Here is a 25,355-nt window from a genome sequence, read left to right on the forward strand (position 1 = left end):
AGGGTACCCAAAGTCAAGGAATACTGAGGTGGTGGAATCTACAGACTTGGTGACGATTGGATGGTAAGAGAGAAAGGGAAATTCAGGGTCATGTTTAAGCTTCTGATATGGGCAAGTGAATTCCAGAAGGCCTGGTGTCTTAGTCCATTCAGGCTGCTATAACAGAATAACACAGACTGGGTGGCTTATATACAACAGAAATTTATTTCTCACAGTTCTGGAGGCTGGGAATTCCAAGATCAAGGCACCAGCTGATTCGGTATCTGGTAGGAGCCCGAGGAACAGCTGTATTCTCACTGTGCCTTCACATGGTGGAAGCAAGCAGTGAGAGAGATCTCTGGGGTGTTTTTTATAACAGCACTAAACCCATTCATAAAGGCTCCATCCTCATGACCTAATCACCTCTGAAAGGACCCGCCTCCAAATGGCATCACACTGGGGATTATGTTTCAATGTATGAATTCTGGAGGGACACAAACATTCAGTCTATAGCCCCTGGGGAATGTGTGTCCTAAGACCTAGAAGAAAAAAAGCCAAGGACAGACATGCCCCTCATTATTCAGCATGGCTCAAAGGAGCTTCTTCCAGGCAGTTCTCCAAGACTTACAGCTCCTTTTTAGACAAACCCACTTGAAGGCCCCGTGGAATATAACTCTCAGGAGCAGCTATGTTAATCCCAGAGGAACCTGCCTCCTCCCTGCTCCTGTCTAGCAAATCTAACAAACAAACAAATGAACAAAACACCAGCAAAGAATGCTCTCAGTGTTTAAGCGTAGTTGTAGTGGAAAACAAATTGAGCAAAGGAAGAAGACAAAGATAAAAATTCACTTTGGAATCAATCTTCAATAAACATCAATATTTATTGAATATGAACTCTGGGCCCAGCCTTGTGCTCAGGGTTTCAGAAATAAGGAAGAATAAGAGAGCCACTGACTAGTGCATTTGAGGGTCTAGCTCCTTCAATAGTAATACTTCTTATGGTAAATTACTGCACTGGCATTTGGGTTTATACCCCATTCTCGTGTGTTTGGTGACCCAAGTCAGTCCCTGGGGCTTAATCATCTCTGTGTTTTCACAAAACTGAGTTTTTGTACTTTAAAGCTGATAAGTAGACCTATGTAAGTGAGAATCATTCCATTGGAAGTGATTGGCAGGCCTCTCTAGCATTTGCTCCAAAAGGAGTAATTTGAGGGCGGGAAGACACAAAAGGTGTTGTCTCTGAGGGTTCCAGAGTATTCTCTGCATTTGAGTTAGAAAGCTGGGCCCAATATTAGCCCAAGACAACTTCTCAAAATGTTTCTGGCTAAGGGAATGAGTCTGCGTGCCTAAGGATCTAAAATGGGACCCCCCCCAAACATTCTGCCTCTGGGGGCGCACTCTTTCTCCCAGAGGAATTGAGGTGCTTGGCTGAGGTTACAAGTGCAACCCACCACTGAATTAACCAAACAAAATTTTTTCCTGATTTGAATTCTCCCCTACTTTCCAAATGAAGGTCAAATTAAGATAGCAAGAACCAACTTCCACCATAAAAAAGACCCAAACCCAAAAGAATATTTTTTTTCTTTAAAGTTGTTCAATGCAATGATAGCTTCTACATTTGAGATTTGAGGTTCGGGAGCATAAAACCATGCGCTGATGCAATCTTTCTTTAGGTTTCTAAAGAAAGGCAGGTGAGTTTCCATTTGTACTTCCATTTTCTCCCTGGCTTGGTGATGGTGTCGGATCAACATTCCAGAGCTCCTTCCGGACGGCCCTTAAGCCTATGGAAAAAAGTGATTAAAACGTAACTGAGGGACGCCAATATCCTGGAGTATCAGTATATGGCGATGCAAAGGGGAGGTGGGACAGACTCGACTTTAAATCCAGCGACTTTAAAGGTTAACGATGACTTTGTTTTTATACGAAGGAGCCAGTCCCGGGAACACCCACGCGGCTCGTAGAAGAGGGAACGAGTCTGAAAACCGAAACCGGCCCAGGACACACAGACGATGTCCCCGGGGCTCGCTAGTCCTGCCGGCCGGCGGCACGCGGACTCCGCGGATGCACCGTGCCCACCCCAGGGCCATCTCGGCCGGGAAACCCCCGCCGGGGAAGCTGGGGCTGGGGAGGAGGTGGAGGGGTGGAGGAGGGGCGGCCTGGCCGAGGCCCCGCCCACGCCCTGCCCACGCCCCGCCCCGCCACGATTATAGCTGATGACTCAGGGCGGAGCTCCACATCCAAGCGGCGCCGCCGCCAACTTATCTGGATGGGGCCAGAAGTTTCTAGCCGGCCAGTTGCTACCTCCCTTTATCTCCTCCTTCCCCTTTGGCAGAGAGGAGGCTATTTCCAGACGCTTCCAGCCCTCTCCGGCCACGTCACCCCCTCCTTTAATTCATAAAGGTGCCCAGCGCCGGCTTCCCGGACACGTCGGCGGCGCGCACGACTCTAGCTCCGGTCGCGGCCAGCGAGCGACTCCGCACCTGGAGGTCCGGCACCCCGCGACCCCGTGACCCGGCACCTCGCGATCCGGCACCCAGGCGGCCGCCCCTCTGGGCCGACCCCGACCCAGCATGAGCGCTGCCACCCACTCGCCCATGGTGCAGATGGCGTCCGGCAGCGGCGCCGGCGACCGCGACCCCCTGCCCCCTGGGTGGGAAATCAAGATCGACCCGCAGACCGGCTGGCCCTTCTTCGTGGACCACAATAGCCGTACCACGACGTGGAACGACCCGCGTGTGCCCCCCGAGGTCCCCAAGGTGAGCAGGGCCCGCGCCGCAGGCCGCCGGGTCAGCGGCCCCCCCCTCGACGGCCAGCGGTCGGCACAGGGCCGTAGGGGGCGGCTGGACTGGGCCGGGCTGCGGGGACGCGAGGCGCCAGGTGCCCGCCGGCCGTAGCCCGCCTGAGCCTGTGCCCCGGAGGTCAGTGAAGGCCACCTGGGACGCACGGACCCCCCAGAAGGATACCAGCTCTCAGGGGGTCGGCCGGCTGCCCCCGCAACGAGCCCCCTCCCATGGCCGGCGTCGGGGCGGGGGGGAGGTCCCGGAGAGGACTGTCCTCCCTGCGCCGCGTTTGGTTTCCGGGGGTCGGGCGGGAAGTGGGACCCGCGCGGTGGCGCCGGGTCCGGTCCACCGGCTCGATTCGAGGGGCCGTGGGCCAGGAGACGAGGGGAGGCCGGCCTGGTCAGCATCGGAGGCCCGGGCCAGGCCCGGCCGCGGCCTCCGCCCGGCTTCCAGGACCGAGATCCTGGTTTCACCCTGCTGACCGTACTTTGGCGGACGCCGGGGGGCCATTGGCAAGCTGGGGTGGGGGTCTTTTAGGGTCTGTTAGGAATTTTACCCCCTAAAGTTCCTGAATTCGATTGAAGGTGTCTTGACTTCACCCTCCCATCTCAGGCACAGAGTGACTCAGGAGACTGGATGTAAATCCATTCCTTTCTTTTTTCCCCATTCTGTATTTGAAATTAAAATTGTATTATTGGTTGAAACTGTTTTCACTAAGAATATATTCTAGTATGACTTGTTAAAAACAAGATGCTGTTCTTCCAGGCAGTTTCCAAACTAAAGATGTGGGACTGTCTCCTAGTTGGCTATTGCCTTAGACATTGCCTCACACTGGCAAGAAAGAGACTTTTTTTTTTTTTAATGGCAATACATTCCCTTCCTTGTTATGTTACTAAAATACCTAGGATTTGTTTCTAATACACAAATAACTGTGTAGTAATACTTTTGTATTAGAAGGATGCCTCATTTACATATATGCAGGGATATATACTACTTAATCCTTAGAAGCATGAAAATTTGAAAATAGGAGCTTGGAATGAGTCTGTTAACTTAAAAAATTATAACTAATCGTACTACTCTTGTAATTTTCTATAAATTTGAACTTTTTCAAAATATAAAGCTTGACAAAAAGAAATATACTTAAAGGGTAGTGTTACGTTGTCTGGGCAAAATAAAAATAAAAGTCATAGAGAGTTAATAAGTTATTTTGAAGATTTAAAAATTCACAAAATTAAAAATGCTTTATAAATCATTATTTTAGAAGAAAGATCTGTGTTATCCACCTTCATTTTTATGCAGTTTTTTTCTTAAAAATATTTATAAGACTGGTGCCCAACAGTGAGACACTGTAAATTCAGCAGCTTACATTTATAAGAAATTAATTGTATATTTATTTCTGAAAATTAGTACCAGAGGCTATAATTAGCTGGGATGGGCGTAACCATACATACTTTTTTGCTTGTCTGTTCAGCCCATTATTGAGTGAAACTGATGCTCATTTCAAACCAGCTCTGTTACTGCAGCCTGCAAGGACGTAGATCTTTACTGTGGGCAAAAAAACACAAAAAACAAAAAAAAGTATCATTTTGAGGCTTCCTTCCTATAGAGACAGGGACAGTCGGAATCCGCTGGCATCCTTGGTGGTGAGCGAAGATCAGGTTTGGACACATCCACTCTGAGTGCAGGGTTAAGTCCCGCCTTGCTGGTGCTTTGTTTCCAACATGAAACTCACTCAGCACGTTGAGATCTTTGTGCATCTGTACAGTGGATGGGTTAGGCTGTGGTTTTATAAACTTTTTCAAGGGGGAAGAAAACAGGTTGAGTTACTATTATTGTTCTCGACAAGTAGAAAATGCAAGCTACTAAATCAGAAGTCTGATGCTGGAAAAGTTGATTTGAAAATTTAACAGTCAGAATTTTAAAGTGGAAAAAGGTCCTTAAAGACCTTTTACCCCAGCCTCTATTTTTCTGAGAAAGAAACCCAGAGAGTGGCTTCCCTGGTGGCACAGTGGTTAAGAATCCGCCTGCCAATGCAGGGGGACACGGGTTTGAGCCCTGGTCCGGGAAGATCCCACATGCCTTGGAGCAGCTAAGCCCGTGTGCCACAACTACTGAACCTGGGCTCTAGAGCCCGTGAGCCACAACTACGGAGCCCACATAATAAATAAATTTATTAAAAAAACACAAAAAAACACAAAAAACAGCCCAGAGAGTTCAAGTGTGTTTCCAAAGGCCACTCAGCTAGTACCAAGAGCAAAGAGAGAACTACACTGAAAAGTCGATAAGAGGCAGTGTATCTGTTCAGAGGAAGGTAGAAGTGTCTTAAATTTTTATGAAACTATGAAACGTGCAGGCTGGAATACTTGATAATTTTTGTGTCCTCCCAACCATCAAGTATTGGGTGGCTGACTTCTGTTCTGTGACTACTTAGATGGTGATGGCTGGATGTGATCAACTCAAGAAAAGAGCTCTCTTTACCAAATTAATTACTTGAGATTTCTCAGCATGGTACCAAAACATAGGGAGAAAACTTAACATTCAGTTCATTAGCTCTGGGCTTCATTGCTTTCAAGACTGTGCTTTGATATACACAGAACATCTGTGTGACTAATTCACTTTAACTTATATGAATGACACCTTACTTCAGAGTAAATACGATGGAAAATCCTTCACTGTTACTTTATATTCGAAATTTGGTTTCTTAATGTGGAATGAGAAAAGGGCTCTGGCAGAAAACAAAGGGTGATTTTAGAGGAACTGAGCTAAGAGGACCCTATGAGCATCCTTACTTTCAAGAGGAGATGCTGTCAATCAATAAAGAGCTATTCATTGAGCATGAAAAACAGAGAAAGCCCTCTTCTGGAGAAGACAGCTTCTGGGTGTTTACAGTTTAACCATGTAGGTACAGAAATGGCTTTCGTGGAAGGAAGAAAAAGATTAGAACTTTGGTTTAGTCTTATCCTCTGTTGTCTTATGATTGATCCTCTCTCATTCCCCTGAGGTGGTTAGAGTGACTTTTCATCCCATTTTTACAGAGGCGGCAACTGAAAGCAAGTGTCTTGCCCTTCATTGCAGAGGCAGGACAGCTAGAGGCAAAGGCTTTGGGCTCAATCCAGCTCCACTCTGAGCAACTGAACCTGCAGTCTTCCCGGATATTGATTTTCTGCACACGTGGGCTTCCCACTAATCTCCTGGCAATTTCATACCAGTCCAGGCCCCGTCTCTGGCAGAGAGCTTGACGTCCACTTTGGAATCAGGAGATGTGCAGTTTCTGTGCAGCCACTCCTCCGGGCTCTCTTGCTAAATAAACAGAGGCCAGATATTTTGGGGTGTGGCGCTGTGCTGCTCCCTCACAATCCTTCCTGCGACCAGAGCGAGACCCTCCTCCCTGGAGGAGCAGGGCTGTTCTAGCTCTGCCGGTCTTGGAGGTCCCCGGCACGGATTCCCAAGCCTGGCAGTCTCCAGGGAAGCCTTTTAAGAACACACGTTGCCAGCTGGGTACCCCCTTGTTCAATCCGAGTTGCTCAGGGTAGGGCCCAGAAATCTGTATGTCAGAAAAGCTTCCCTCTTGGTTCTTGGTTCCGGCAGTCTGGCATTTGGGAGCCACCGAAGGACAATGATCTCACTTCTTAGGGGGGCGGGGGAGCTGTGACTTCACGTGCGCCTGTGTAGGCCTTGGCATCCTCAAGGGGCCTGCTCAACATCTAACCTGCAGAGCCATCACCGGAGCCTCCCTTCCTTCGTGGTGAAACTCACCCGGTGCGTGGCTTCTGGGAACGAACATAGGGGTAGCGTGGGGAGGGGTGGAGCCTGGTGGGGTGCCAGTGCCGGGTGTGGGGAGGTGGTCCCGAGACCCTCCTGAACCCCAGGAAGAAGCAAGCCAGAGTCTCTCCCTCTTGTCTTCCGCTGCCGGCAGAATCTCACCACAGTAATTTGACAGATTATCCTCAGGCTCTGTGCGAGACAGGTAGGAACATCCTTTCAGAGGAAATCGGAAATGTTTTGAATGTCGACTGAAGTAGAGCCCCATTTCTTCCCCTTCATGTTCAGCGGAGCCTCCTGCATTTTCTTAAAGATGAGATCACCTTGTTCTTTGCAGATTGACTGCAAGCTCCTGTGCCTCTTAGAATTGGAACACAGTCAGGAAATGAGTGGCCATTCTCTCCTTTGTGTTTCCAGCAAGTTGCAGTTACTCTGGAGCCCACTTCTTTACCACTGACGAACAGTGATTTGCTGGGGGTGCATAAAGAACATGGCCAGATGCCTTATGAGTTCAGCTCATCCGGGACCTTCATTCTCCCTCTAAAGAACAGTCTGTGTTTGGCTTATGCAAGAACTGAGCAAAATTTGTCTCCTGTTTTGTGGAGTATATTTACCCTTTACAAGGGTAGAGTCAGTGCCTGGGAACTGTGGCAGCGTTTGACGTTAGCCAGGGCCGGGAAGGCTTGGTTGTTTGTTGCTGTTGGGCTGCCTGTGAGTCAGAAGGCTTCATACCGCCCATGAGGCTTGATTAGCACTGTCCTCGTTTCTGGAATGACACACCGTTGCCTTATATAAACCACTCCGCATGTCTGTTACTTCCTATTGACATTTTAAAATGATCTGGTAATTTTCATAAAAATTAAGAAACCATGCGTAGCCCAAACCTACTCTTTCTCCCTCATAGTTTTGCTGTTTTCATGTTGCTCTTACATATTTAAGACACCTTATATAGAAAAACGGGGAGCAGGAGACAAAGGCCTTGCTTATTAGGAACCTCCGAGGACCCTCTAGTGCTGATGGACACCGAGGAGACCTCTCTCCTACCTGACTGAGGAATTCTCCAGCCCCTCCCGGCTCCCCCTTGCTCGTGAATCAAGTCTACACACCCTTTTGTGCCTCAGCCCTCAGACTCACAGCTGGACTTTTGAAGCTAGGCTCCAGATACCCTCCTTTTGCAGGTGTGGAAGCTGATCTCTAGCCCTTGTTTGGCGTGTGCAGCTGCGTGAGCTATCCGGTGTTCTTAAACTCTTCACATATTTCTATGACAATTTCTTTGGGGGCCTTGGCAGCTTCTCAGCAAGCCAGGCAGCTTGTAAAAGCTTAAGCAGAGAGAATTTCTTCAGGAAGGGATGAACTATTTTTTTGTCTGTCAACATATTTATAGCTATGTGCCAGACGCAGGTGGGTGCTTTTCCAAACCTCTCTTTAAATCCTCAAAGCAGCTCACTAAGGTGGAAGCTGTCAGGCTCACCTTATGCATGAGGAAACAGACTTGGAGAGAGGGGATGTGCCTGGCCTGTCAGCTATGAGGAAACAGAAAGACTGTTATAGCCAGAGGTTTACCACCCCCACCCCCACCCCCGCCCCAGGTGACAGCCAGGCTTGCCGCTAGTGGACCTGGCTGCTTCTCTATACTCAGTCCTTTACGCTCCGAGCTCGCCAGGCACAGTTCTGCTGATAAACAGCCTTGAGTCCATCTCTTACAGCCGATCAGAAATGTTGGCTCGTTTCCTGAGCCTGGGTCTGAACCTAGAAGATGGCCCCCAGTCTTCACTCATTCATCTCTTCCGACATTTTTGAGCACCTGCTCTCTGTAAGTCATGGTGTTAAAGGCCACACAGAGGACAGTTCTGCCTCCTCCGGTGCCATTTTCCACAAAGCATTTATTCCGTCTCTCCGGTGAAGTAGGCTGTCCCTGCTCTGGACTCCACGTTACTTCCATTCGAATCTTTCTTCCAAAAGGCAGCACTTTTCTGCTTTGCCTTGGGGTCACGTCCCTGTGGGCTGGGAGTCCCAGAGGCACAGTCTGCGTCTCTTTCCCCTTTCTGCCTCTCAGAGCCCGGCAGGGTCTACAGGCTCAGAGTGTGAAGGATTCTGCGTGGGGAAGAGTAAAACATGGGCCTGGGCTCCAGAGTGGACAGGCTGGTTGAAGGAAAGCATCCCTTACTGAAGAGCGTGTCGCGGGAAGCCTCCTGTTGGTTCCTAAGCAGTGTTATCTTCTGCTCCCAAATGTCTCCCGGGAGCCAGTTCCTTTTTATTGAATTTCTGAATGGCCTTTTCTCCACAGGGGACTTTGGTATTGATTCCCTAAATTCATCCTTACGGGTCTGGAGAAGCTCTTTTTTGTCCCCGCCAGTGACACAGCGTCTTGGAGCAGGCCTGCCCGGGGGGGGGCCGGCTGCTGGCAACAGCCCGACGCCGCTGAGCCACAGTGGCAGAGAGCAGACCCGGCGCCACGGAAGGAGTCTCTCTCCGGTTTTTGTGTCCATGAGGCTGGCAGTAAGATCAGACGCTACAGAGCGAAGCCTCTTATTCACTGTCAATTCTGAAGCGCCCAGGATTGTAGATTGCCTGCTGCCTACATTAGGAGCCTGTAAACAGTGCGCCTCCCGAGTCCCCGTGCAGAGCTGTGTCCCTAGTGATTGAGGCGAGACTTTCCCCTGAAAATGCCTTAGCATCCTTTTGAAGAGCAAACATTTCCTATTTTGAAGTAACTTCCTCATTTTCTTGAAAATTTAATTTAGTTTAAAGTAGACTTGTTCTTTTCAGTTATTTAAAAAATTCTTCTTGGACAAAGAAAGAAAGAAAGAATGAATAGTTTAGAAATGGCAGGAAGAAAGGAAAGGACGTGTGTGGCAGAGAAGGCAGCCACATCGCTTTTGAATCTTCCAGATTATCCCATGGACCCTGAGTGTCAGAGCAGGACCAGCTCTCCTGCTGGGCTAGACCTGGGTTCTGTCCCTGCAGAGGCCCCATGCTGGGCTTGTGTGGAGTCTTGGGGCTGTGGTGACTCAGAGGTGCGCCCTGCTCTCGCTGCCCTGCCTCAGCCAGGCAGTGACTCAGCATCAAGCCCTGGCTCCCTGACCGAGACCACACTCGAACTGAATGTTCCAGGTCTGTGCCTCAGCCCAGCTCCAACCGGGCGAAATGAAATGCTTTCCCTCCTGCTGCGTTTTACCCCAAGAAGCTGAAGGGTTTGGAGACATTAGCCAATAATTATCACACAGTGTACAGGGGTGGCAGGAATAGTGAAAGGGTTAACGTATTCCCGGCCTTGGCGTCTGACAGACCTGGGTTCTGGTGATCTCAGGTAAATCACTCAACTTCCCCGAGCCTCAGTCTCTCCTTCTGAGAAATGGGCATACACCAGTACCTGTCCAGCAGGGTCGTGAGGATTGGGAAAGTGATGAGCCAGGGCCTGACCTGAGGCATGTGTGTGGTCCGTGGCGACAGTCCCAGTCTTCGCCAAGAAGTCGGAGGGGATTCACAGGTGCTTGGCTTTCCCACAGAGTGGACAGTGCTGGCTGGACATGGGTCTCTTGGTTCCCAGATGGGTATGAAGTCTCGTTTCCCAAGACAAGGCCTCTTCTTATCGCCCCTGGACCACTTTAGCTGACTCTCCTTCCACCAGTGTCCGGACACCCTCAGCACCCTTCCCGGGGGTTTCCTGTGTCCCTCGTGGGGGTGGTAGGTGCTGGGCAGTAACTCAGCGTGAGGGCAGATGAAGGTTCTCAGCCAGACCTGCAGCCCACAGCCTCATCAGCCTGTGGACTCACCCCAGATCCCCTGCCCAAGATGGGCCAGCGGAATTGTGTATCCTGTGTTCTGCAGGGGGCGCTGTGTTTACCCTGAATCCCGACTGCTTGAGGCGGGGCTCTCCCTCCAAGTCTCTGCACAGGCCTGAGGACCGACCAGGTGCCCAGTGGTGTTGCGGGGAAACGGAGCCACGTTAAACGAGGGGCTGGCCATCTGCACAGGTGTACTGGACCCTGCCCTAAGGGGGGGAAATGTCACCGTGGGTGGAGGAGAGAGGCAGGGGGTTTCTAATTGCCAGCACCCTTTGTGGGGAGGGTGGTTGCTGGGGAAGGAATGCTTTGAGAAGCTGCTTAGGGTGGGGGAGGAGTCCCTCCAGCAATCCCCCCAAGACTGCCACCATCTGTCAGAGTCTCCCCTTGCCGGAGCTGTGGTTGATGAATTGGAGATTTTTTTCTTTTGCGAAACGGTGTTTTGTACAACATACATGTCCAGTGAAGCCCAGCACCCTGATAACAACAGATGCTTTGCATGGTTGACATCTCACAGATGGAGGAGCCCGGTGACTGAACAGTGTTCTACCTGAGTCTGAGAAAGAACCTTGAGAAACCCATGGAAATGTGTCCATGGGGATGAAGAGGTCTCTTTGTCTAAATTCAGACAAGATTTCGCTTCCTAATATGGAAATTTCAGGTACTTTTCCGTTTGTGATTTATGCCTTTAGATTGATCCCTACCCTTTTTTTTTTTTTTTTTCCTGAAGAGGAAGTAGGTAGTCTTTAATTTCCCTGAAGCCGTTGAGCTCAGGAGCTGAACCCCAGTGACCGGGATTCTCTTCCTGGTTCTGCAGTCACTTCCCATGTGACCTTGGGCCACATCTGCTCCATGGTATCCTTGAGGAGGGGTCCAGGGGGCCCATGGGGGACTCTGAGCCCCGAGCGCTCTCCCCAGCAGAGGACATACCCAGCTGTGGCCTGGAGACTGCTTATACGCCTTGGGGGGACACACTGAGAATATTAGGGGGACACCAGCAGATGTTCTACTCCCAGACACCTGCCTGGCTTGGCTCTCTCCCCTGGGTCTCAGGGGCATGTGTGCAGGAACCACAGTCACTGCAGGTTGTGTGTTGATTCTCAGGTGAGTTTGTCTGCAAGGCAGACCCCTTCAGCGCCTGGGGCCTGTTGAGGGGAGAGGGGAGTTTAGGGCTCAGGCCCCTAGAGTTGTTTTTAGCCGTGTTTGCTTCCAGGTTGTGAAACTTTAGATACATTTCTTAGCAGAGAAAGTGCCATCCCTGCTAATTAGTGCTCTTAAGACTCTCAGATTAAGGGGCTTCAGACTCTAACGGGCTCATTACCAACTTGGTGAGATCACTGAAGAATTAAACCCAAATTCACAACTCTGTAAACAATAGGCCCAACCAACTGTTGCTTGGGAAAAGCTGGGTTCGTCAATAACTATTTGTGGAATGGAGGAACCGTAGTTGTATAGGGCATGGGACAGCTCAGAGTTTACAAAGACTTTCTCATGCCTTATTTCACTTAAATCTTGCAAAAAGCCCTGGAAGGCATGGGGGTTTTTATAGCTGGGGGAACTGAGTCTCAGTAGCAAGGAGTCCTGTCCGAGGGCACACACCTGGCAAGCAGCAGGGCGGGATTGGAGTCCCGAATGGCAACTTGAAAACAGGGGCTCATCTCTCTCATTTTAAGCATGTCTTTAAAATGTGCTTTTCCCTAGCAGAAGCACATAGGGACACCCATCTGAGTAATCCCAGGATCAACTATACATACTTTTTTTTTTTTTAATTTTTATTGGGGTATAGTTGATTTACAATGTTGTGTTAGTTTCAGGTGTACAGCAACGTGAATGTGTTATACATACACATATATCCACTCTTTCTTAGATTCTTTTCCCGTATAGGCCAATACACAATATTGAGTGGAGTTCCCTGTGCTATACAGTAGGTCCTTATTAGCTATCTATTTTATATATAGTAGTGGGTATGTGTCAATCCCAACCTTCCAATTTATCCCTCCCCCATCCCTTACCTCCTGGTACCATAAGTTTATTTTCTACATCTGTAACTCTTTGTAGATAAGTATGCATACTTTAATAACAGGGCATATCAGTTAAAACCTCCAAGCACCTGGGACTAGGTTGCTTACAGCACAGACTCTTGTCTCACTAGGAGTGCTGTAAACAGACTTTGGTGGATGTGGACTTTACTTATTATGTAGAATATGCCCAAAGTCCATTACATGCCCCAAACAGGGCTGGGGGCAGTGGAAGAGACCCTTTACCACATTCCAGTGGGAACTTTGAGTTCGGCTGTGGGGATGTAGATATCTCTTTATATATCACATTGGCAATACCTTATTTCATGTCTGTGGCCTGTAATACCAAATGGAAAGTTTTGGTAGAATGTTGAAGCTCAGGTCTCTATGTGTGCTTTAGAAGGAAGTTTTTCTTTTGTTTTGCTTCCTGCCTGAAAGAGGCAAGCCAAGCCACTTTATTTTATTTTTATTTTTTTGTGGTACGCGGGCCTCTCACCGTTGTGGCTCCTCCCGCTGCGGAGCACAGGCTCCAGACGCGCAGGCTCAGCGGCCGTGGCTCATGGGCCCAGCCGCTCGGCGGCATGTGGGATCCTCCTGGACCGGGGCACGAACCCGCGTCCCCTGCATCGGCAGGCGGACTCTCAACCACTGCGCCACCAGGGAAGCCCCAAGCCACTTTATTTTGGTCCACGTCCTCGCTAAATGGGGAGTCCCAGGATTCTTATTGCCCGTCGTCTTTTTTTCTTTGTTTTAGGAGTTCTGAAGTGTCTTTAGTAAAAGTCACTGCCTGGCAGGCGTGAGACTCTTCCGGCCTAAAAACCCAGTTGATAGAATCGGTGCCCTACTTAGGACTCCAGGCTGTTGAGGCGGAGGTGCTGCAGGGCAGCCCTCAGAGTGGCCTTCGTCGCTGTTCCCCTTCATTCAGACTGTGGTCTGTAGGTGTCGAGCCCCCGTTTGAAAGAGCACTGTACCGTGGAGCTGGGGTCGGGGCTCACAGGGGCGCCGCCGTTTTCAGGGTTTATGGTTCTGCCCTGCTTTTAAGGTGCAAGGTCAGCGGCTTCCTCCTCTTCACTTGGTTCATGCAACTTTGGAGCACCTTGAATTCCAGAGAGTTCTAATGTGATTTAACTGGGTGCAGTCAAGAGTGGTCATTTTTAGATTTCCGCCACGTCAGCTTTTCCTTGTTTTTGAGCTTTATGTAGGTGTTTAGAGCTAGAAGAGATCTTGGAATCAGAGGTCACGGAGAACGTCAGGGCTGCAAGGAACCTCCTTTAGGTCAGTGCTCCCACTGCCATGGGGGCTGGACTTGCCCACACACCTCCTGAGTCAGACTTTGTTGGGGTCTGAACGTAGCGTCTGCACCTTTTTGCGTTTCCTGGGCGCTCCGGATGCCCCCTAGAGTCTGAGGACCACTGCTTTACAGAACATCTGGGCCTCCCGTTCATTTCGCAGCTGAGGAAACTAAGGCCCAGAGAGGGGATGTGAGTTGCTTGCGTAGCACACATATTTCAGAGCAGAGTCAGCTTTAGGACCAAGCGCAGCCTCTTTCCAAGTCTCCTAGCTGTCCCCTAAGCACCCACATTGTTACTAAAACTCAGCAGTGAAGTTTAGTTGTGCTCTTAAGCAAACAAGACCTGTGTGAGCCGCGGGCTCATCCAAGCTCAGAACCTGGCCCCAGGCTTGTCTAGTAATAATACCTTGTACTCGATAGGGCAGACTTTGGCTCACCTGAGGTAGTTTTCCCTGCTTTTTATCCCGGCCTTCACATGGAGTTGTTTGGCACCCGCAGAGGATTTTAATGCAATGCACAAAGAAGCAGCTTGAACCAGTTCATTTTATCAATTAATGCAGTGAGATAAGCAGTGGAAGTCAGGCTCTTATTTCCTAATTGGATTTCATGTATATGTATTCCTGATGGCCCCGCCCACAGATGAGGATGACGAGCTGAGCTGGTTGGAAGATCCTGTAACGCCGTCGCTGCTCCTTAGGGAGCTTAGGCAGCTGGTCAGATGAGGAGGCAGGGCTGGCCCCGTCCCTGTCACGGGGTCACACAGAAGTGCAACCCCCAGGAGACGGAGTCCCCAGTCCCCGGCGAAGTCAGGGTGGGGCAGGTAGTGCCTTTCCTCTATGAAAGATGCTGGTTGGTATAACCAGTAGGCTTGGGCTTGAACTCGAGGACACTTCTCACGGGACTGAGGAGACATGTTCTGGTCATATTCTAGGAGAATTATAAATATGAAACATTTAAAAAACTTTTTTCTTGGACTTCCCTGGCGGTCCAGCGGTTAATACTCCGCCCTTCCAATGCAGGGGGTGCGGGTTTGATCCTACATGCCGCGTGGCGTGGCCAAAAAAAAAAACAACCAAACTTTTTCCTTTGAAAAATATGATGTCTTTTTTTTTGTTTTTTTTAATGAAAACACCACAGAAGATAGGAAGGGCAGTTTAACTCTTTTGGGCAGCGTTTTTGGTTAGTCAAACTGAAGCGTTTGTTGACAGGGCTCTGATGAGAGGAGAGTAGAAACAGGTGGTGTCAGCACCTGGTACGGACCTTGTTATGGGTGGGCGTTTCATTTTCGGTTTAAATTATTCACGTAGAAGTGTTAGTTTTCTATTCTGTAGAAGTGAGGTGGTCTTTTTAACTTACCTAAAGCAGTGTTTTCTAAGCAAAGCCCCCACCAGAGTGGCAAGGCAGCCCACCTTCTTTCAGAGGCCATCATGAGAGATGTGTGGGTTTTTATCGCATGGCATAAATGGGTCGTTAATTCACACGGAACCAGGAGTACAGACCTCAGGACTGTAGGAAAGCAGCCTCCAGGCCTCCCGTAGCCACCCTGCCTTCCAGCTTGGGCCCCTGACACCCCCAGCCCTGCCTGCGGTGACCGCGCGCTCCCTCCACTGACCCGGACCACTACTCCCAAGACCAGGTCAGGTATCGCCTCCGCTGTCGCAGCCCCTGGGGCAGGTGGAACTGCTCTCCCGCCCGCCTTCCCTTCTTCCTTCCTTTTTCTTCCCTTTTCTTTTTCAGTTGAGGCACAAAATATGCTCAGGGAGATGCATAAAAAGCACAACTCGTGGCAGGCCGGCTCCAGTACCTTCTGGATCCGGGGGCTTCCCCCAGGAGCGGGCAAGCCTCAGCCAGGCCTCTGTATGGCTTCCAGGCCCCGGGAGGGTCTGAGGTGGAGGCCCAGCCAGCAGCTGGCTGTGCGACAATGCTGGGGGGTGGCAGCCCTCACCTGTTCGGTCTGGACAGTGTGGGTGGAATGTGGCAGGGGAGGGGCAGTGTGGGGGTCCCGGGGAAGTGGACGGTGTGAGAGACTTCGACACGGATGTACACCCGTTTACCACCACCCAGAGAAAGACGGAGAACGTTTCCATCCCCTCCGAAGGTTCCTTCCCAGACGACTCCGTTTTCTCCAGGTGCAGTCACCGTTCTACTCTGGTCACCACCAGTTACCTTCGCCCTTCAGCTTTGATTCCTCTGACACTTTGGGGTCTGAGGAGCATAATCATGGGCCTGTTTAGGGGGGATTCACATGCCTTTTGGCCTTCCCGGCATCACTCTTTCTTTTTTGGGGGGGGCGTCCCTCTTGACGTGCTCTCGTAAAACCTCACGACAGTCCTATGAAGTGGGTGTTGCTAGCTCATTTTCTAGAAAGGCTCACCGAGGTTAAGAGAATTACCCCAGATGAAAGAATGAACTTGCATCCTCTCTAGAAAGCCCCCTCCTACTAGAAAAGCCCAGGCGGTCCCCCATCCGCAGGGCCTCCTGTGCTTTCCAGGTAGTTTTGCTTCCTGTTTGTTTCATGCAGCCCCCAGTTGGCAGGGATCGTGCCTTGCTGGTTTGGTGATCCCATGGTACCAAGCAACTCGGGAGCAGGACGTTGACCAGGGGCCAGTCAGTGGATGAGGGCCGCTGACTGCTCAGCTCTGCTTTTGTGCGTGGCCAGGAGGAAGCCCGCAGAGACGATGCCCCGGCACTCGTCCAGGCCCCTGCTCCAGGCTGGAAGGAAGGTGCCCAGTGCGTGGAGAAAATGCCCGGACGGCCTATTGTGAGTCAGCTCCGAGCAGCACGGCGTTTCTTCGGTCCCTCTTGCTGCCTCCCTTTTGGTGTCCCTCTCATGGCAGGAATTTGGTTCTGAATGTGAGGCCTGGACCCACTCCCTGCTCTTGGGTGACCTGAGTTAAGCAGGCTAAAATAATGCCGCTGCCCTGAGCACGTGGGTATTCTAATCTGAGAGTGCCTGTCTGCTGGCGTCCCCAAGGACATGGCAACACCCTTGCCTCTCCTTCGTGCTGGAGGCCCTCTGGGGCGGGGCTCGGCAGGAGGCAAGCAGTTCATGGGTCTGAAAGGGCTAAGTTCCAGGGTCAGCCCTCGGCTTTCCCCACTTGTGACCAGTTTCGCCCCACTGGGAATTACACCCTGAAGCTCCTAGAGCCTCAGCTCTTGGCGTTCGTTTGCAGTTCAGAGGGCTGCCTCGTGAGGAAGGATCATGCTCCTTCGTAATAGTTGACCCACTCGGGTGTGTGTCGGTGGCACAAATCCTCGGCCCCCTGCTCCGTGAGAGGACCCTCTAGTGCTCAGGAGGTCGTCAGGACCGGAAGCCGTGGGGGTCCCTGGTTTCAGTTGCCCAGCCTCTGCTTGGTGAGAAGTGACATTGCCCGGCGAGTGACGGGCCAGCCTTGTTGTCTGAAACAAGATCTTTCTCTGTGGTACATCTGGAACTTGGCCTTCTCAAGGGTCCCAAAATAGCCGGGCCGCTGAAGGGAGAGCTTCGTGAGAGGACGTGAGAGAGACCCAGCCGCTCCTCGCCAAGCAAGCCTTGTTGGCATCACAAGACCAGCACAATTAATCCCCGGGTTTTGTCCTCATCCCGTGCTGCTTCTGCACCCCCGTGTGTCCCCCTCTCTCGCAGCTTGTTCTGAAAATATGCCTGAGGAGGCAGCGTCCCGCTGCCGCCCCTTCTCGGCAGACTTCCAGGCTGTGGCCTGCGTTGGGGTCCAGCACGAGTCTGTATCGCTAGGAGACATGAGGACCTTTTAGAAAGCAGAGAAGCTGGCTGTGGCTTAGGGAGCTGGAATTGAATGCTCCTCGCACCTTCTGATCTGGGTCTGAAGATTTGGGAGGCGGTCAGTGACTCACCTATATGCACTGCCGCCGTGTCACCCAGCAAAGAAACCTGTCTTACCAGTTTGGGAAACTGGGACTTCTCTTGTGCTCAACAGTTACCTTGGCTCCCCTGCTTCCTCTGGATGCTTCTGATTCTTAAACTGCTGTCCATACAGCGGCTTCACTAGGGGAGGGGGCGTCTGGAAGAAGTGGGGGGGTCAGGGGAGGCGCCCACACTGTGTGTGCTCAGCTGCCCTGGCTGGCACTGTGGGACCGAGGGTCACTCTGGAAGGTCGGAGTGCTCGGCGCCATGCTTGCTCCTGTTCAGGGCTGTCTCCTTCCCAGTTTCTAACAGGTCTGTGTTTCTCTTTATTTTAGGAAACCGCGTCCTCTGCAAACGGGCCTTCGAGGGAGGGCTCCAGGCCGCTGCCCACGAGGGAAGGCCACGCCGTGTACCCCCGGCTCCGGCCAGGCTACATTCCCATCCCTGTCCTCCACGACGGTGCCCAGAGCCGGCAGCCACATCCTGTCTTCGCCTACCCCCAGCCTGGGACGCAGCGCTTCCAAACCGAGGTAGCCCCGGCGGCCCCGCAGAGGCCCCAGTCACCTCTGCGGGGAGTGGCGGAAGCCACCCAGCCAGATAAACAGTGTGGACAGGCGGTAGCGGCTGCGGCAGCCCAGCCCCCAGCCTCCCATGGACCTGAGGTAAGGAGAGGCTTGGCTCGTGGGCCTGTGGGGTGCGACCCGGGGGTGCCGGGTTTTGTGCTTCCTAGGCTGCCCCAGACCCTGATGCGGTGCCCAGGGCAACGCCTGGTGAGATGCGGGGCATCTGGGCCTGGCCCGCAGCGTCAGAGGTCACCCAGCAAAGATCGCTTGCAAGACAGCCCAGCGTCCCCCCAGCGTTTCACAGGTTGGTTTTTCAGGTGGGCAGGGATCATGGTTTATTTTGGTAGTTAAGGAATTGGGGCTCAGAAGGGTAAACAGCTTGGTCCACAATCATAAAGTTGGAAGTGGCGTCGCTGGGACTGGAAGCCTGGCCTTCTGGCTCCTCACGCGATGCCCCGTACACGCACCGAGCTTTCTATATCAGAAATACAGAGATACTCTGTGTTATTTCATTCAGTTCAGTGTTCACAGGGAAGTATTAACTGCTTGGAGCCGTACTGATGTGAAAATGAGACCGCGTACCTGCCCTTAACAGTGTCCACAGTTTCAAAGGAAATGTAAAATCAGGAGTCAGGAAGGCAGCTGCTTTTCAGGTTTTAAGCCTGAAGCCGACACTTCTTGCACTAATGTCTAAAGAATAGTTCTTAATCCAGTTCTTAGCTGAGATTTGAAGGCCAGTGGACCCCAGTAGGAATCCTGAGCCGTAAGCCCTCTGGGTTTTGCAGTCTGCACAGCATCCCATCGTGTCTCCTGCACTGCTCTTGAGCACAAATGCTTGCTCCGGGGGTGAAAAATCATAGTTAATGTGGGACACCAGGAGGCTCTTTTCCCTTCCTTGGAGAAGCGGTACCTGAATTTGTAATGCTTTTGTTGTAAAAATCAAAAGTGACACGTCAGTCAGAGAAACCTGAACAAATTTAAGCTAGCAGGGCCCTTAGAAGCCAGCTGCGGAAACACCCTTCTGATTTTCTAGAACAGAAAGTAGGTGGCCGGGAAGGGAAAGGGGCCTGGCCTGCCTCGGTCCACACAGGGGACACAGTTCCCAGTGCCCAGCTGAGTTCTCTGTGGATAAGCAGGAAAAGAGTTACGGAGAGAGGAAATGCAGTGACAACAATAAGTAAAACGTAGCGAGCGCTTCCTGTGTGTGGCGCAGGGGCTGGGACACACGCACAGATTATTTTACCGAATTGTCAGGTCAGCCCAGTGACTGGGCTGGGGGTTTAAACGCGGCTTCTAAGGCTATTGAGCTGTTAAGAATTTGAGCCCAGGCCTCTTGACTCCTGAGCTCCCAGTCTTAACACTACATTTTGAAAATGGAAAGGCTTACAGACGGGAGGTCATATTAAACCTGCTGCCCAGAGCAGGCGCATAATGGGGACACAGTCGGAGGGCCAGACAGCGGTGGCTCACGGGGCTGTGTATCCACCCTTTGCGTCTTGCAGCGATCCCAGTCTCCGGCTGCCTCGGACTGCTCATCCTCGTCCTCCTCGGCCAGCCTGCCCTCCTCCTCTGGCAGGAGCAGCCTGGGCAGTCACCAGCTCCCCCGGGGCTACATCTCCATCCCGGTGATACATGAACAGAATGTCACCCGGCCGGCAGCCCAGCCCTCCTTCCACCAAGCCCAGAAGACCCACTACCCAGCTCAGCAGGGCGAATACCAGACCCACCAGCCTGTGTACCACAAGATCCAGGGAGATGACTGGGAGCCCCGGACCGTGTGGGCAGCGTCTCCGTTCCGGTCACCCGTCCGGGGTGCGTCCAGCCGGGAGGGCTCTCCAGCCAGAAGCAGCACGCCGGTGCACACCCCGCCGTCCGTCCGCATGCAAACCGTGGTCGACAGGCCTCAGGTATGGGAGTCGGTGTTGGCAGACTAGCTGGGGCAGCATCTCTCCAGGGCCTGAGGAGCTCTGTGCAGGTGCCCTGGGTCCCCCCCGCCCCGGCCCCGCCCCACCAGCCCCTCCTGGTTTACGCACATAACTGGGGGGGAGAGCGAGATCCTGAAAACGGCTGGTCATCAGCAGTAATGCAGGCGAGGGCTGTGAGCCTCCAGTGCTTTCTACAGCTTTTGCTCATTTTTCGCTGCAGCTGCCTCAGGGGCAGAGCTCCAGCCACCACCGTGGGCAACGGTGGGCAGAACACAGCGTCACACACCTGTGGGGGGGGGGCCCAGGTGTCTCAGTGCCCACCATACCCTTGCAGTGCCCTGCAGCCCCTCCACACCCCACCCTCAGCCTCGTCTCCTGCCTCACTCACACCCCTTCCTGCACTCTGCAGGCCCTTCACTCTGTTGTCTCCTCTTTTGTGCCTTTGCTTGTGCTGGACCCACTTCCTGACATGCCTTCACAATCCAAGCTGTCCCCATCCTCCAGGGGACAAGCCAGTCTTGCCGCTTCCACGAAGCCTCCTCATCTTTCCCACGGTGCCTAGTATGAGTCCCTTACAGTTCAGCTCTGATTATTCTGTGCATTTATTTCGAAAGTGTTCATCCATCCGCTCTCTTCAGCTCTGCTCTGACCTTGGCCACAGGGAGCATGTCTTACTCCTTTCTCCTCCTTTGCGGTAGAGGACCACGTTCCCTGGCCGATGCCTGGCTGGCTGGGCGGATGGGAAGCCTTCCTTCATGCCTGGTGAAAGTTACAGGCAGGGCCCGCTTATCCTTCAGTAGAGACGTGCAGGCACTGGTTCCTGGGGGAGGAAGTCTTCTAGTTTTAGCCGAAGAACACTCGGCAGCCGGGGCCGCTCAGCTGCTGAGTGAATTCTTGGCCACAGTTTTTATTTTTTATTGTTATTTAAATATTTATTTATTTTTTTCAACATTGTGGAAGTGCCTTTACATTTATTTATTTATTTTTGGCTACGTTGGGTCTTCCTTGCTGCGTGCAGGCTTTCTCTAGTTGCGGCGAGCGGGAGCTACTCTTCCTTGCGGTGCGCGGGCTTCTCACTGCGGTGGCTTCTCTTGTTGCAGAGCACGGGCCCTAGGCGCACGGGCTTCAGTAGCTGTGGTGCGTGGGCTCAGTAGTTGTGGCTCGCGGGCTCTAGATCGCAGGCTCAGTAGTTGTGGCGCACGGGCTTCGTTGCTCCATGGCACGTGGGATCTTCCCAGACCAGGGCTCGAACCCACGTCTTCTGCATTGGCAGGCGGATTCTTAACCACTACGCCACCAGGGAAGTCCCTTGGTCACAGTTTTTAAAAGGAAAGTGCCCTGTAAACAAATGCAGGGCATCTTCTTACTACAGATGGTGACACTGTTCAGGGCCCTCAAACAGAACACCTCCTTTTATGGTTTTTTTTTTGTTTGTTTTTTTGCTTTTTTATTTGGAAATGATTTCAACCTTACAGAAGAGAAGTCCAGTATATATGAAAGTCATGAAAGCAAAGATTCACCCATATTTACTGTTAACATTTTGCTACATTTGCTTTGTCATCTTTTCCTCTCTCCATATATTATCTATACTTTTTGTTTGAGGTTTAATTGTAAATATCATGCCCAGTACCCCTAAATATGTCAGCAGATATTTTCCTAAGAGAGCGACCTTCTCATTCATACCCACAGTAGAATTATCAGATGCAGGAAGTTTAACGTCCTTAAAACATCGTTGTCTCATACGCAGTCCCTTCTCAGATCTCCTTTATAGCAATTTCCTCCTGTTCCAGGATCTAATGCAGGATCATGAGCACTGCACGCAGATGTCGTTTTCCTTTAGTCTCCTTTAATCTGGAAAACAGGTTCTCAGTCTTTCTCTGCTTTCATGACCTTGACATTTTTGAAGAGTACAAGCCATAGGGCACCCCCTCTTAAGTGTTTCCGAAGTCACTTACTCAGCCATTGTTTTAAAACCCAGGAAGAGGCGTGTGGCTGGTTCATGAGTGCTAAGGGCCAAAGTTAAGCATTTCTGGTTGGCAGAAGAGATTTGATGGAAAAGGAGGCTACTGGTGTTCAAACAAAACAGCCAAGCGACCGTCAGATCCTTACTCAGACTCAGTAATCCTTTCAAATGGGAAAGAAGTGCCCATTTGCAAAGCTGGAGCTGTTTCCTCTCATACCTTTCCCATGTTATCAATATTTTCTATAATTGGTGGAACAATATTTAATCCTATTTCCACTTAATCCTATTTGTTTGTAGTGGCCTCCCTTTTATAGCTTGTCTAGAAATCCCTTTTTAGAGGCTTGCAGAGATTTGACCTAACTGAACATTATAGTGGGATTTAGTGTTTTTCATATGGAGCACTTTAGAAATAATGTAGTCCAACTCCTATTTCCCAGTTGATAAAATCAGTGTGTGAGATTTTTAAGGGGGTTTTAGATGTTCACTTAAATGCTAGGTGAACCAAGATGTTTCTGTTTCAAGCATAGTTAATTTTTTAAAATATCGCTATAGCTTATAGTCACATTAGAGAGTATCTCAGCCTCTGTAGCCAATGTAGTCAGTGCAGAGATCCTGCACTGCTGAATGTTAGCTCTGGCACAAATGTGTCCAGGCAGAATTCTTACTGCGTTACCCATTTTCAGCGTCTTGCTTATTCTCAAAAAATACATCAGTCTGGGCAGAAACCACAAGGCTGTCGTAGGTGCTTTTAAAAAAAAAAAAAAAAAAGACCATTATAACTTTTCTGAAACAGGAGATGGGAAGGCCACACCCTGAGCGGAGACTGTCACACAGGGTGGTGAAGGGGGCCAAGTGGCCATTACTACTCCCTGGCTCCATCACCTGAAAGTCTGAGTCACCCAGGACTTTGCTTTGAGGTAAAGTAACTCAGCCGTCAGCATGAGTTTTTGGTATTTTCATTTTTGAAAATTCTGTTGGTTTTCTTTTCATTGCCGTAAGAATACCATCTCCAGAAAAATTCAGTGAGAGATGACAGACCAAGAGACCAGGGTTAACGAACGGAAGCATAACAATGGTTTGGTCACATACATGATGAATATCATATTTTAATTTTGTAACAGGTTTGGCTGACTTTGAAAATCCCTCTTATACTATTAAACTTTAAAAAAGTCATTTCTGTTTTCTTCTAGTCAGTACTAGCTACAAACGACTGCCTGTGACTCTCAGCCAGGTATTAAAACTATCTCTGTGTCCTTGCCTCTTCTCAGCAACCCATGACCCATCGAGAACCTTCACCTATTCCCCAACCTGAAAACAAACCAGAAAGCAAGCCAGGCCCAGCTGGACCAGATCTCCCTCCTGGACACATCCCGATTCAAGTGATCCGCAAAGAGGTGGATTCTCAACCTGTTTCGCAGAAGCCCCTGCCTCCCTCTGAGAAAGTGGAAGTAAAGGTTCCCTCTGCTCCGGTGCCTTATCCTCCCAGCCCGGCCCCTTCTGCCGTCCCCTCTCCCCCCAAGAACGTGGCTGCAGAAGAGAGAGCAGCCCCCAGCCCTGCCCCTGCAGAAGCCACACCCCCAAAACCAGGACAAGCTGAGGTACCCCCAAAACATCCAGGTGTGCTGAAAGTAGAAGCCATCTTGGAGAAGGTGCAAGGGCTGGAGCAGGCTGTGGACAACTTTGAAGGCAAGAAGACGGACAAAAAGTACCTGATGATAGAAGAGTATTTGACCAAAGAGCTACTGGCCCTGGATTCGGTAGACCCAGAAGGACGCGCTGATGTCCGCCAGGCCAGGAGAGATGGCGTCAGGAAGGTTCAGACCATCCTGGAAAAACTTGAACAGAAAGCAATAGATGTCCCAGGCCAAGTCCAGGTTTATGAACTCCAGCCCAGCTCCCTTGACACCGATCAGCCACTTCAGGAAATCATGGAGATGGGTGCCGTGACAGCAGACAAGAGCAAGAAAAGTGCTGGAAATGGAGAAGATCCCAGTACTGAAACCCAGCAGCCAGAAGCCAGAGAGGCAGCAGCTCCAAACCCCGGCAGCACGACAGACACAGCTGCAAACCCAGCAGCACCATAGTCTCCACGAAATAAAAAATCAGCCCCGGAGACTGGGAACTGATTGTGTGCTTTAGAGAATTTTAAGTTGCATGCATTTCAGGGCCTTAAAACCAGTTGGTTTTTACTCTTCGTAGCTGCTTGGTAGGCAGTAACTTGGGTGGAGGCGAAACACACTAATAAAAGGCCTAAAAGGAGAATGATGCTTTTCCTGTGTATTCGTATTCTGTACAAATAAAGAAGTTGCTTGTTACAGAAGTTTAACCCCATAGCTTGCTGTTTTGGAGCCCTCTCTGTATGGGTCCCACTTGTTAGTCATGGATGTGAACTGTCTTTCTACAGCTCTGGACTCAAGGAGTTTTTGCGGGGGTAGATGGGGAGTCGATTTCTCATCAGTAAATATGAAACCCATTTTTCAGAAGTGTGTTGCCATTTCAATGGGATGATTTTTGTCATCTCATAGCTAAAATACTTTAGATAGAATAAAATGTGTAAGGAGCCGTAGGAATATCTGTATGTTGGATGACTTTAATGCTACATTTAAAAAAAGGAAAATAAAGTAATAATGTAACTCAAAATGTCTTCTGTGGTTTCTAAATTTTGAAGAGTGGCGGCATCAAGATGGTCTTTCACTGGCTTCAGGAAAAATAAACAGACACATTTACAGGCCTGCTCTGGGATTCGTAACATCTCTACTGGCCCGACCCATGAGAAGATGAGTCTTGGTCATTTTTCATTCTCAGGTTGCAGCTGCAACCTGGGAAGACTCAGAGCTGTGAACCCAGGTAATGGGAACGTGCCCATCACACCTCTTCAGATTGCTCCAGCAGAGGTGCATCTCTGCCCACCTGGCCCCAGGCCATCCGCAGGCCTCACTAAAGGGCTGAGTGGGTTCAAAAGTGCACAGTTCCCAGTATTGTCTGAGGCTGGCCCAAGCGTCCCCTGGAGCCCAGCTCACTGGGGGTTGGGCACATGTTCTATGAGAGTCTTGGGGTCATCTTTATCTAACACTCCCCTGAGTCACCAAGCCAGTCCGAGACCAGGTTTACCTTCCCACATTGGGTTCCTCGAAGTCACTGGGGTTAGGGATCAAATGCGCTGCGAAGCCACTGGGGGGAAGAAGATTGTTCTAGGCTAAGGTTTTTTAAGGGCTTGGGAAGGACCACCGCCCAGAATGCGGAGGTGTGCAAGATTTTGTTTTCTTAAGTCCTTTGCCAAATAAACCTGAAATTGAGAAGGAAGAGAAAGATGGGTCTGAGATCTTGGAACTCCAAGGGAGCCCTCTGGCTTAAGAGCCCCTGAGCTGAATTCCTCATGACTGTATTGAGTTTAATATTGGTGCCTGACGATGCTGCACAAAAATAC

General features: G+C 50.8%; 1 protein-coding gene across 2 annotated transcripts; it reads left to right on the forward strand.

The window, feature by feature from the left end:
- Positions 1–1,692: 1,692 nt before the first annotated feature.
- On the forward strand, positions 1,693–24,820 carry BAG3 (BAG cochaperone 3). Of its 2 annotated transcripts, none has more exons than XM_022568608.3 (5): positions 1,693–1,783; positions 1,907–2,735; positions 17,813–18,139; positions 19,543–19,947; positions 23,197–24,820. In XM_022568608.3, the coding sequence occupies exons 2-5, from the start codon at positions 2,550–2,552 to the stop codon at positions 24,010–24,012; spliced, it is 1,734 nt and encodes a 577-aa protein (XP_022424316.2). In that variant the 5' UTR covers positions 1,693–1,783; positions 1,907–2,549; the 3' UTR covers positions 24,013–24,820. The 2 variants fall into 2 exon arrangements, with proteins under 2 accessions (XP_022424316.2, XP_089754364.1); XM_089898238.1 differs by having other exon boundaries at positions 1,698–1,772.
- Positions 24,821–25,355: the final 535 nt, after the last annotated feature.

Source organism: Delphinapterus leucas, chromosome 16 (genome assembly GCF_059928025.1).
Source record: "Delphinapterus leucas isolate spDelLeu-1000000601 "Yukka" chromosome 16, BTC_Dleu_Yukka2, whole genome shotgun sequence".
NCBI classification, from domain to species: Eukaryota; Metazoa; Chordata; class Mammalia; order Artiodactyla; family Monodontidae; genus Delphinapterus; species Delphinapterus leucas.